Source organism: Mustela nivalis, assembly GCF_964662115.1.
Source record: "Mustela nivalis genome assembly, chromosome: 7".
Taxonomy (NCBI): Eukaryota; Metazoa; Chordata; class Mammalia; order Carnivora; family Mustelidae; genus Mustela; species Mustela nivalis.
The window spans coordinates 24,512,812-24,525,401 of record NC_139026.1 but is presented as its reverse complement, the minus strand read 5'-3'; the positions used below and the strand labels follow the sequence as shown (position 1 = coordinate 24,525,401).

Sequence of the window (12,590 nt, the reverse complement as noted above, 5' to 3'; positions counted from 1 at the left end):
AAAAAAAAAACCCCAATTTTTCAAAATATCTTTTGGACATTAAGTATTTGAATATACAGAGGCTTTATACTTCATTTAGTGATGATTTTTTTTTTTTTCAACAAAGGAAATTTCAAGAGAAGTCACAACATTTGGTAAGGTATTAGAGGAAAGTTGGGGGTGGGGGAGGATAGGGTGTTCTATTTCCTTTTACCAACCATTTTCCCAAGCCAAGGTCACATGATAACACATGCTTTCTCATTCAATTCCTGGGTGTAATGTCCTGATAAAGACAATAAAATACTTCCAAAATAAATTAATATAAATTCCCAAAGCTATACAATTTCAGTTAACTATTTAATAAGCATGTTATTTTTGTTTACGTAAAAAAAAAAAAAAACTGTAAAACCATTCAAAGGCTGAAGATAAACCTTGCTATAATAGTCTATTAAATTAAACTCCTGACCTATTAAGTCTTAAGACAAAGTAGGAATGCCCAAGGCCTTTTCCAAACCTCCCACCCTACCCCAGATAATGAAACCTGACAAGCTGTCATGTTGACTTCCGTAACCATTTTTAAAACATCCTACCTCTGGGACTTTTGAAGGAATTATAAAGAAAAAAAAAAGCCCGTTTTGCAAGATGGAAAGAGTTCTGGAGATTTGTTGCAAGGCAACTTGAGGGTCTTTAACACTACTGAACTACACATTTAAAAATGGCAAAGACGGTAAATTTTCCATAACTAAAAAATACCCCAAAGCAAAAACCCAGTCTCATCAAATCAATCTTTTACTTTCTGAATCTTAGTGTACTGTCAAAAGCCATTTAACCAATCAATTTTTGCGTTTTAGTTACATTGTTTTTTAATCTTTGGTACCAGTTTTACTCTTCTTTAAATGTGTTTTATGAGTCCTCTTCCAAGAGTCATAAATCCCTATCCTTAGTGTTGCAGAAATTCAAGTAACTATATATGAGCTGTGGTTGATTCCCAACAAATATAGCATAGCGTTATACACCTAACATTCAACACATACTCATTTAATTAAATAAATAACTGTGAACTTCAGCCTGCTACTCATAAACTGTGTATTGGAGGTAGCAGATAACATAACTCAAAGATCTGGTTGCCTCAGTTTCCTTGTAGATGAGGATGTGGAACAGATCTCTAAATCCTATATGATTCTGAGATTATAACTTATGTGATCCTTGCTTCAGGAGAATCCTTACTTTCTTTAGTCCCTTTTCTCCATGTGATATTTCTTCAGAATAATTTTGTCAGTCTTCACCACTAGAAGGCAAGCTCCAGGAGAAGAGGCATTTTAATACATTGCTCTATTCTCAATACTGAAAACAGGGCCTGGGAATAGACAAAGCTGCCACATATACATACCCTTTAATATGCCTCAGTAACAGGAAATTTCTTTTAAAAAAAATCAGTATCCATTTAAATGTAGAACAATATTTTGAAAAGTTAGCAGGAATCAGCTTCAGCAGGATTACTGAATAAGTTTTTAATTATTAGTAAGAACAAGTGTTTAAGTCACTGGTACAGCAATATCCAAAATCATTTCTTAGTAGTAGTAGTCGTAGTAGTAGTAGTAGTAGTATTTAGTGGCTCTATTTTGAAAGAAACACAACTCAAAAAATAAAAAGCCATTATATTACAGCCTGTTTCTGTCACTCTTGAAAGAAGTGCGTGATGTTTGGAAATGCACCCAGCACCTTTGGATTTTAATACTGTATCAACATTTAGACCCAAAAGCTGTAGAACAAAGCAGCAAATCTTTTTATTTACACAGCTGTTTGGCTCCAGGGGAAAATAAGGTAAGAAAGTAAAGCACCGGTACCATTTTACTATTACAAACATACTTGTCATCTGTTACACACAGATGGCTGTGGTTCACGTACACACTTTCCTAGCTACTGGATCAGCCAAAAGGCAAAACACAGGCATTAATGGGGCTGTATCTGTTTTAAAGAATATAAAATATACACTGATGATCTCTTTCCTTTTTCACAAACTGACTAGAATAATTTAAAAATCTCTATTATGGGCATACTCATTCACAGATGCAGAAAAAAAAAGCAAGCTCTCCTTTAGGATATTTGTAACGCAAAATGTTCTACAATATTTCTTCAATTTTTTTATTTTTTTATTATCTTATTTTTTAAAATTAAGACAACCATCCCAAATACCACAGATTAGATTCAACATAAACATCCCCTGCCCCAACTACAAATAATATTCCTAAAGTTTTAAAGAATTTTATTATTGTACCAAAAAAAGCATCATAAAGAGCTTGTAAGAATGATGACCACATAATTTTGTAAGAAAAGAATGGAAATAAAACCCCAGTTTTCTTCCATATTCTCCATTTAGACATGAGAAAGAATTATAAAAAATCTCAACAGATGGGTGAACAAAAAGGTAGTTAATGCTTCTCAGCAAGCCAGGCTAAAAACCAACTAACTCAGCTAAACACAGGAAGTGTTCCTCTTTTAAACACCACAAAAATGTCTGTGGATTTCTTTAATTGTAAAGTTGATAAAATATAAAAATAGCTTGCATCATTCTCCGGTAAGTCAAATGAAAGCATCATAAACTTCCAGACCGAACCCTAGATCAGATTCACACATCTAAATGTCAACTTAAATGTTCCTGTACCTGTTCATTATCAACTGTGAGGGCTAGAACTTAAAATGATACATTTAAGGTATGAATATTTTAAATGTGTTTGACACTTGGAAGGAGGGGAAGGCTAAAATGGCCAGAAAGATTTTTAAATATCCGACCACTTAAAATTTTAATTAACTGGATTGGGTCAGTAATAAAGAAAAACTGAATGGTGAGGCACAGAAATTTAAGATGAAAATAGTTCACCTCAAGTAAGTAGAAAGTCTTCCCTTAGTAAGGAAAAGAGAGTTTAACTTCCATAGTATATGGTAACATATCTCCTCGACATACATGTAACATTAAAAAGGAAACATGCACAACATCTTCCGATATACTTCATTCCTTGCTTTCTTATTGCTGTTGGCTAACTTCTCGCCTTGTTAGTTGTAATCTGATTACATCGAGCGACGCAACGCTCCAATATATCTGTTTTAGAAATAATACAAATCAGAACATTTAGAGTGCTGTTTGACAGCTTCAAGTTGCAGGAATTTAAAACAAATGCCAAGAAAAGCAAAGAAAGTTTAATTGTGCTTAAGTGCTGATTCTAGAAGCAAGTTTGAGGGGAAGCCTTACATCGTTTTTCTATAAAATTTCTAGTGAAACGTGTTTTTCTTTGAACATGGCCAAAAAACACATCGAAAAAACCCACAATACTCCATATATTACTAAGTTCTGGTTTAAAAAATTAACCTAGGGTCTTATAAAGTGATTTTAATAGTTATCTGCAATGACTTTACTAATTATTTTCAGAAAATAAGAACTGTTTCTTAAGATTGTTTAGAAATACAACGTCGAGAATTGCTCAAACTCCACACAAAGGTAAATTACAGGCTTTGTCATTTGGAGGTAGAGAAAGGACTCTGGAAGGCAGACAGAAAATAAGGGTTCGTTTACACTAACCAGGTAGAAAGAGAAAAAAAAAATCCATAAAAACTGGGTGAAGAGGAGCAAAAAAACTGCCATCGACAGACAATTCTACGCCCCTGCTTCTCCGATAACAGAGGAAAAACCACCAGGGCTGGAGTCACACTGTCTAAAGTTCTCCGGCCAGTAAAGGTCAGGGTTTCCAGTAGAGACTAGGTTCACAGCGACTCAGCACAGTGGCTGAGTTCAACCGTCCGGGAACACTGCCTTTCCCAGAAGAACTGATTTCTTAACACGGGAACCTAAACTACTTCCACACGCAAATGCGAAGTCCCCCAGACTTTAGGAGGGACGAGCAAATGTCTCCCTCTTCACATTCCGTGATTCACCTGGCGCAAAGAGCTCCCAACACGGGTGTCCGCTTAAAGGGAGGTCCCAAGAGACACCCCATTTCCAACCAGCAACCTCTCCGCAGGAAGGGACGAGAAAATCCGGAGGCACAAGCCGTCCGCTCCCCCATTTGCTCAGCCCTCGGGAAAGGTAGGGGGAACACCGTTAACGCACCCGTGAGGAGAAAGTTGCTCCAGAGCCCAAGACTAGCAGCGCTCCCTCCAAACTTTCCGGCGGCAGCGCGAGCGCCGTCACTTACCCGCGGCAGAAGTCATGATTCCCCGTGCAGCTCGCTTCCCCGCTCGCCCCCCTCAGTCCATGCTCCTCTTACACTCCATTGTTTCGAGAGTTTGAGCAGAAGAGCAGAGACTCCGCAGCGCCCGCATTCCGTCCCGCTGCCCAGCGGCGCAACCCGAGCGCCGCACAAAGGACGCGACCGGCTTCAGGGACCCGGCGGCGCTCCCGGGCGCGAGCCGCAGGCGGCGGGCGGGCACGAGCGCCACCCAGCCGAGCTCTGAGAGGACGGCCAGGCGCGGGCACGAGCAAGGCTCACCGCGGCTCCGCCGGCGCGTGCTCCTCTCCAGCTCCAAAAAAAATAAAAAATAAAAAATCAGTGTTTCAGGCGCCCCCTGCTAGTCGCGGCCGTAAAAGGCGGACAAAAGCTCCAGGCTCCTCCAATCAGCGGGCTCGAGCTTCCGCCCGCTCCCGCCCCTCCCGCCCACACGCTCATGCTCTGTTCCAATAAGTGGTCCTGAAAAGGGGGCGTGAGCTGCGAGCATTCTGGGAATTGTAGTTTTCTGAACAGAAGGGACCGTTCTGTAGCAGAAGCCGGGGTGCTGCCTGTTCTCCCGCCTTCATTTCCCATCGTGCTGAGGCGGGTGGCATGGCGGAGAAGGATGACACCAGAGTTTGACGAAGAGGTGGTTTTTGAGGTAAGGGGAAAATGGCGGTGGGTGTGGATTGCCTTTGTTTAAGAAGGTCAAGGGGGAAGGCGAAGGGCCGATCCCGGGAGAAGGGATCCGGCGACGCTCTTACCAGCCTGGGTCACCGAATCTCGGCGATTTCGGGGCCTAGAGTTGGTCGCCTCCTGACAGGTGTAGCCCCGGGCACCCTCGCCGCGGCAATCTCCGCCTCAGGCCCGCCCAGAATTCTCAGCTGGGGCCCGGGTGGCTAGGCCGGTGGTCCGGAGCCCTGCCTGTTCCTTCCCGGGAGAGGGATGCGCCGCGGGGCTTCTGCGCCCGGGTGGGGCGGGGCCCAATCGTGCATTTTGGATACTCCTCAGTACTGCTTAGCCTCCCCCTTTTTCATCCTCGATTTTTTGGGTCAGTATCCAGAAGTGGCTCAGGTCACTGTTCCCGATCGAGGCGTGGTCCTCGTTAATGAAGGCAGCAGGTGCCAGTTTTCTAACACGTTGGAAAATCTGTATGGGGACCTACTGAGAGTGATTAGGACCGAGCCATCTCAACATCTAGGTTCAATTCTTTTGTCCTTTGCTTTTGGCGCTAGGTGTAGCCAGTTCCTCTGACTCGAGGCTCTGGGTGTGAGTGCTTTTGTGTGGGACTATTTTAAGACGTTCTCTGCCATCTTGAATGGGAGGAAGAAAAAAAAAAAAAAAGGCAGGCGAGTGTTTTATTGCCGTTTATCTATCCGATACAGGTGAAGCTCACACGCAGTGTAGATATATTGCATGTATGTATGCTCTATGTTCACTCATCCAACCAGATTTTAAGGAATTTTTAAAAAGAAATGGCTTATTCCATACACTGGGAAAGCTAGCTATTAAAGAGTGCAGAATGATAAATGTCGAAATATGTATTAACTGTTACTGGAGGATTGATGTGGAAACGGCACTCTGTTGGTGTGGTCTCAGAGAAGCTACACCCAGAAAATGATATCGGAGGTACATCGTAACTATGAATCGGATTAGAACGAATGGAGAAAATGCATTCCCGGGAGAGAGAACTGAGCATGCCAAGGTTAGGAGGTGTGAAGGTACCTGGCGTGGATTTTTTCAGAGGCATGAGCGTGGAGGGTCGCTATATAAAGTGGTTTGATGTGGCTAGAATGTAGAAGTAGTGGAAGATGAGGTCGTTTTACCAAAACGAAGAGTCTGGATTCGAAGAGCTCATTTGGGAAGACAAGTATCTGAATTTTGGAAATGAGAGAAGAAATAATGGAATGATGGCTTGGACAGGTAATTCTTAGAATTACAGGTAAAATCAAGGAAACAGTTACATATTGAAGGTGGGAGCTGAAGGAGACAAAAATCTAGGTTGTTCAGATTTCTAGGGTAAAGAAAGCCAGGCGGATGTTTTGTTTTGTTTTGTTTTGTTTTTACCCTATTTTTTCTTAGATTTCTGAATATAATAGTAATGCTCAAAAAAACACATTTCATTGTAGAAAATAAACCATTAAATTAAAATCATCCTTTATCCTACCAATCAATGATGGCTGCCATTAACATTATAATATTATGTGTTCTTACAGACTTTTTTTAAAGCAAGTGTATGTTTAGCGTGTGACATTTTTTAAAGCAAAAGGTATCATAGCATGTAGAATTTTGTATGTATTTTTCATTTAAAATTTTTATGAGTCTTTATTCATTACTCTTTGAAAACATTATTGATAACATAATATTCCAGCATGTGTGTGTATTTTAATATAACAGTTTTTCCATTATGGACAGTTAAATTGTTTCAAAACACCGTTGTAATAACACTGATATGATTCCATCTTTAACTGCAGCTCTGATTTTTCCTTAGAATAATTTCTAGACATGAAACTAGTGGGTCAAAAGGATATGACAATTTTTAAAGACTCATACAAAAAGGTTATACTATCTTACATTTCCATTAGGAATAAGAATATCAATTTCACCAAATCCTCAGCAATGGCTTTTTAAATTTCTTTTAATCTTTGCTAATTTGGCAGGGAAAAATATCATTCCATTGTTCTAATTCATATTTTATGGATTTATTGGAACCATTTTTTTTTCTTTCTTTGCATGTTCTTTTTGTGTATTTTGTTCATTTTCCTCTTAGACGCTAGCTTCTTTTTTTTTTTTTTTTTTTTAAATTTTTTTCTTTGGTGAGGTTGGGGGCGCGATGCAGAGGGAGAGACAGAGAATCTTACTTAGGCAAGCTCCACTGCCAGCGCAGACCTGACGCCTGAAGCCAAGAGAGCACAATCTACCACGCTGAGATCATGACCTGACTCCAGATCAAGAGTCCCAACACTTGGGCGCCTGGGTGGCTCAGTGGGTTAAGCCGCTGCCTTCGGCTCAGGTCATGATCTCGGAGTCCTGGGATCGAGTCCCGCATCGGGCTCTCTGCTCAGCAGGGAGCCTGCTTCTTCCTCTCTCTCTGCCTGCCTTTCCATCTACTTGTGATTTCTCTCTGTCAAATAAATAAATAAATAAATCTTTAAAAAAAAAAAAAAAAAAAAAAAGAGTCCCAACACTTAAGCAACTGAACCATTCAGGCACCCCTTGATGCCAGCTTCTTAAAAATTAATTTGTAGGGGCCCTTGGTGGCTCAATCAGTTAAGCATCTGACTCTTGGTTTTAGCTGGGATCATTATCTCGCAGTTATGGGTCGAGCCCCATTTCCAGCTCAGTGCAGAGTCTGCTTCAGGTTCTCGTTTCTTCCCCCTGCTCGTTTGCTCACTTGCTCTATCTCTCTCTTTCTCTCAAACAAATAAATAAAATATTTCTTTATTGATTTGCAAAAACAAAAAAAAATTGATTTGCATGAGTTCTTCATGTGTTACTTAACCTTATTACACTTGTAGAAAATCATTTCCAATTTGCTGTTTATTTGCTTTTTATCATATGATCTTTATTGAGGGATAATATTCATAAGAAAAGTATACAAATCATAAATGTGCAGATTGACAAATTTTAACATGTTGAATACACCCATGTAATCAATAGCCAAATCAAGAAACAACATCACCGAGCCCACCAGAAGTTACTTACCTCTTATTTCCTTTGTCAGTCCTGCCCACCTCAGAGAAAACCATTATTCGGACTTGTAATAACTACCTTAGTTTTGCCTCCACTGTGCAATTGCATTTGTATATGCTCTTTTTTTAGCTGACTTTTTTTGCTCTCTGGTTTTGTTAGGTTCATCTGTATTGTCATGCGAGCATTTTTTATTTCTCCATAGTATTCCCTGTGAATGTATGACAACTTTTCAGTCTGTTCTACAGTTCATGGTTTGGGTAGTTTCCCATTTGGGACTATTGTGAATAGTGCCGCTTAGAATATACGTTTTGTTGAACGTGTTTCTGTTGAGTATATACTTAGAAGTAAAATTACTGAGTCATAGGAGATGCACATATTCACCTTTTGTATATTTTGTCAAATACTATTCCAACCCAGCTGTACCAGTTTATACTCCTCTACCAGCAGTATATAAGAGGTCTGGTTCTACTACATCCTTACCACCACTTGCTAATATTAGTCTTTCTTGTTAGCCTTCTGGTCTGTCCTCTTGCCTTTAATTTGCATTTTCCTGATAAAGAAAAGAGAGTCTTTTTATATGCTTATGAACCCATCCATTGTAAAATCCACTTTTGTAAAGCCAGTATATGTTTTTTGCATATTTTTCAGTTCTGCTATCTCTTGTACTTATTTGAAGGAGTTCTTTACATATATTGGATACCAGTCTGGATATATATACCTCAAATATCTCAGAATATATGTGGCACTCTCTTAATAGTGTCTTTTTTTTTTTTTTTAAGATTTTATTTGACAGAGATCACAAGTCGACAGAGACCCACAAAGAGAGAGGAAGGGAAGCAGGCTCCCTGCTGAGCAGAGAGCCAGATGCAGGGCTTGATCCTAGGACCCTGAGATCATGACCCCAGCCGAAGGCAGAGCCTTTAACCCACTGAGCCACCCAGGCACCCCTTAATAGTGTCTTCTAATGAACAGAAGCTCTTAACTCTTATAATCCAATTAAACCTTTTTCTTTTTGTGGTTAGTGCTTTTAAAGAAATATTTGCCTACTTTAAGGTTAGACAGATACTTTTTTTTTTTTTTAAAAGATTTTATTTATTTATTTGACAGAGAGAAATCACAAGTAGACAGAGAGGCAGGCAGTGAGAGAGAGAGGGAAGCAGGCCCCCTGCTGAGCAGAGAGCCCGATGCGGGACTCGATCCCAGGACCCTGAGATCATGACCTGAGCCGAAGGCAGCGGCTTAACCCACTGAGCCACCCAGGCGCCCCAAGACAGATACTTTTTTTTAAAAGCTTCATTTTACCTTTTGCCTTTAGATCTGTCATCCATCTGAACTGATTTTTATATGGTCAAGTAAAGATCAAGTGAAGATCAAATAAAGATCAACATTATTTTTTTTTCCCTGAATGGATGTCCCATTAACTCGTATTTACTCAGCAGGTGATTCTTTCTCCCACTGAACTACCTACCGTGTTGCTTTTGTAATAGATCAGGATACCTTGAATGTGTGGCTTTATTTCTGGATACAATCTTTTCCATTGATCAGTTTGACCATTCTTGTGCCATAACACATTATTTTAATCACTATAACTTTTTATAATGGGTTTTAGTGTCTGGTAGGAAAAACCTTTCAGCTTTATTTTCCTTCGGGGTTGCTTTGTCTATTTTTGGTCCTTTGCATTTCCAAATAAATTTTAGAAACAGCCTGTCAGTTTCAGTTGAAAAACAACCTACTGAGATTCTGACTGGGATTGCTTTGAATCTATAGCTTGATTTAGAGAGACTCACCTGGTCTTTACAATACTGAATCTTTTAATCCATGAATTCTTTTACTGCTCACCTTTAAATGAGTCAGTTTCTCATCTCTGTGTTCTAGAAATGATTTTACGAACAGGGAATGCAGGGAACAAAAATAATTTTCCTTCTGCCCTTGTGAGTTCTTGACTAAGACCCTTGGTACTAAAAGATACATTAACAAGAAAAAAAAACAAGTTTGTTAACATGTATACCTCATGTATATATGGGAGATACTATTAAAAACCAGAGCTAGATAGTATTTAAGCAATAAAAACAGGTTTTAATCCCAACTATCAAAATAGGAGAAAAGAGATCTTTGTGTAGAACCAGGCTCAGTTGTAATTATAGCACCGGCAAGTGGGAACTTCGTTTCTAAGAGGAGACCCTGGGGTTTGAGGGGTTTTGGTTAAGCTGACCTAATAAGATTCTTGGTGAAGACAGGCCAGGGGATGTTGGGACATCAGCCTGGGAGGATAGTGGAAGATGAGGAACCCAGTGTCTATCAAGCTGAATCTGAGAACACATGATCACAATCATAAGCAACAACGTAAGAATCAGGAGACCATCACCACAGCTGCCTCTCAGTAACCCACAAAGCTAGTGCAGTGGGACTGTAACTCAGAATCTATCCACTGTCTCTACTATAATTGCCTCTGTATGACCAGAAAGCCGGTAACACATACTGGGAGGAAGGGAGGGAAGGAGGAGATAAGAAAGGAAAAAAATGAAGGAAGGAAGAGAAAAAGAAAAAGCCCAGTTTATATCTAGCACTCGAGCTGCAAAATAATTTGGGAAATCTTACCTTTAGCTTTCCTGTCTCTTTAACATAAGAGGCACACTATAAAGAAGGAAGATAAAATGGAGGTTGAACAAACTCAGTTTATCACAACCATCATAGGACCTAACGTCTGTTTCCCTAAGAAAATTTTACTGGATATATTTGGTGTATTTGTTTTAATACTGTTATTATAATGACTTTCAGAGTCAGAAATCAGACTCATTTATGTCTTAAGACTTACTCAAAATGTCATATGCTACCTTAACATTAAAATTTAACATTTTAAGTCAACCATAATTTTACAAAATATTCCAAATACATTCTTTCCCTGCTTAAAACTCTTTTTTAAGTGTTTTGATTTGATATCAACTTAATACCAGTTTCCTGGAGTATTAATCAACCTACTATCTTTTCTTATAATTTTGGCCCAGAGGTCACATTTGAGTTGTGATAGTCTGGGTGAGCTAGGGGTACACTGAAAGATGATGTTGTAGAGGAATTAAGAAAGGAAAGGAAGAGTGAGATTCCCAGGTCTGGGTCCCAGTCCTTGCCTGAGAATCTGACTGCCTTCATTTTATCAGTGCTAGATTCCATATATATATTCAAAGTTAATTTAATTATCTTGGAGCCCAACTACCCCAGGAGGCTCCAGTGAAAAGGACAGTGTAACCTCAGACTTGGACCTTGCAGGCTGAACAAAGTTAGAAAATTATGAACATATCTAACATGGGTAATAAACAAATAAATACTGAAATATCAGTATCATCATTTTATTCCATAATGTTACCTTTAAGATGTTTTGAGAGTAGGAAATCTCTATTGACCTTAGGCAGGTATTTAAAAGTTCTGATGTTGCCCCTTTGTAGCTTTCATATCTTTTCATTATAAATTAATTGCAGAAACTTTGAGTCATTCATCCTATTTTGAATCCTTCCACTCCCAGAGGGAAGAGTACCTGAAAATAACTTTTTATCTGAAGGACAAATATTTCTACCTCTTTGCATTATTTGTAGTGCCTCTAAACCATTTCTTTGTAATTCCCTATAGGGCTACAGAGTTGGCCTGAAGGTACCCTTTATTCGTTCACATTCCTATCGGTAGTAACCTTGCTCCCTGTAGTTGAACTCTTTCTGGTGGTTGTTGAGATTCATTCTCTTTTCCTTTGTTAATGACTCGAAAGCTAAATTTTGCGCCTCTTATATGGATCTCTTTCCCTCCTTCATACTTCTTAGTAAAGTATTAAATGTTAACTCTTTGTTGGGACTATGTTCAGGTTTAGCTCCCCTATCCCAATCCCCACACTAAATCAACCAGATAAATGTGAGATGGCTCTCACACAGTCTTGCACATTTAAAAGTAAATTTTAAAAATCCTCTCTCACTCAGGGCTCCCGCAGGTAGCTTGGTTGAGCGTCCAGCTCTTGATTTCTGTTCAGGTTATGATCTCAGAGTTGTGGGATTGGGCCCTGCTTTGGGTTCTATGCTGAGCCTGGAACCTGCTTGGGGTTTTCTCCCTGCCCTTCACTTGTGTTTGCTCTCTCTCTCTTTCTCTCTCTTTACAAAAAAAAAAAAAAAAAAAAAAAATTCTCTCTTGAGAGATTCTCCTATTTTTATATTATTTTTATTGTTTTATTTTTTATTTTTTAAAATTTTAATTCCAGTATGCCTTATATTTTTAGAGGTTGTTATACATCTCTAAAAAAGTTAAGGCATTTTTTGTAAGTATCATTTGTGGATTCTTTTCTCCTTGCATTATTGATTTGACCTAGTGGAAGTAAATTGGTTTTTTTTTCTGTGAATATATATTTTGACAGTATTTGCTATTTTGATAATGGAGTTACTTTCTGGAATAATTATAAAATTTAAGGTAATATATCATTTTATTTTCACTTAAAATGTATCTTTAGTTTTCTGTAGTACATAAAGTTCTCCACAGTTGCATTATATAAAATACTATGTTACTGAATAGATTGGAGTCATAGCAAAATTCATGCTTTTATCTGTAGTAGAAAGAATACTTATTAATGGAGTTATTAAATTAGAACCCTATTGACATAAAAGATTAACCAGTAAGGCCAAAGCTAGGTTATTACCAGATGTACAATAGTAAGTATATTTAACAGGAATTATAAAAATTATTCTT

The 12,590-nt window shown here is 38.8% G+C and overlaps 2 protein-coding genes and 1 long non-coding RNA gene across 11 annotated transcripts in view; 1 reads left to right on the top strand and 2 right to left on the bottom strand.

Moving 5' to 3' along the window:
• Positions 1–4,520, bottom strand: part of FGD6 (FYVE, RhoGEF and PH domain containing 6) — a 125,498-nt gene extending 120,978 nt beyond the window's left edge. For all 3 annotated transcript variants that reach the window (XM_082739264.1, XM_082739266.1, XM_082739265.1), the window contains exon 1: positions 4,170–4,520. In XM_082739264.1, coding sequence (XP_082595390.1) covers positions 4,170–4,185 — 16 coding nt within the window. In that variant the 5' untranslated portion in view covers positions 4,186–4,520. The remainder of the gene's footprint in view (positions 1–4,169) is intronic.
• Positions 4,521–4,697: 177 nt separating this feature from the next.
• The window catches only part of VEZT (vezatin, adherens junctions transmembrane protein), a 65,605-nt gene continuing 57,712 nt past the window's right edge, over positions 4,698–12,590 (top strand). For 3 of the 7 annotated variants that reach the window (XM_082739270.1, XM_082739269.1, XM_082739272.1), the window contains exon 1: positions 4,714–4,842. In XM_082739270.1, the coding sequence (XP_082595396.1) occupies positions 4,807–4,842 (36 nt within the window). In that variant the 5' untranslated portion in view covers positions 4,714–4,806. Of the gene's footprint in view, positions 4,843–12,590 lie in introns of all 7 variants that reach the window. The other 4 variants (XM_082739268.1, XM_082739273.1, XM_082739267.1 and 1 more) reach the window with 3 other exon arrangements.
• LOC309869004 lies at positions 4,946–12,088 on the bottom strand. The gene is made up of 3 exons (XR_014313923.1): positions 9,153–12,088; positions 7,370–8,939; positions 4,946–7,145 (listed from the first exon to the last, which is right to left on the bottom strand). It is a non-coding gene; the product is annotated as an uncharacterized lncRNA (long non-coding RNA).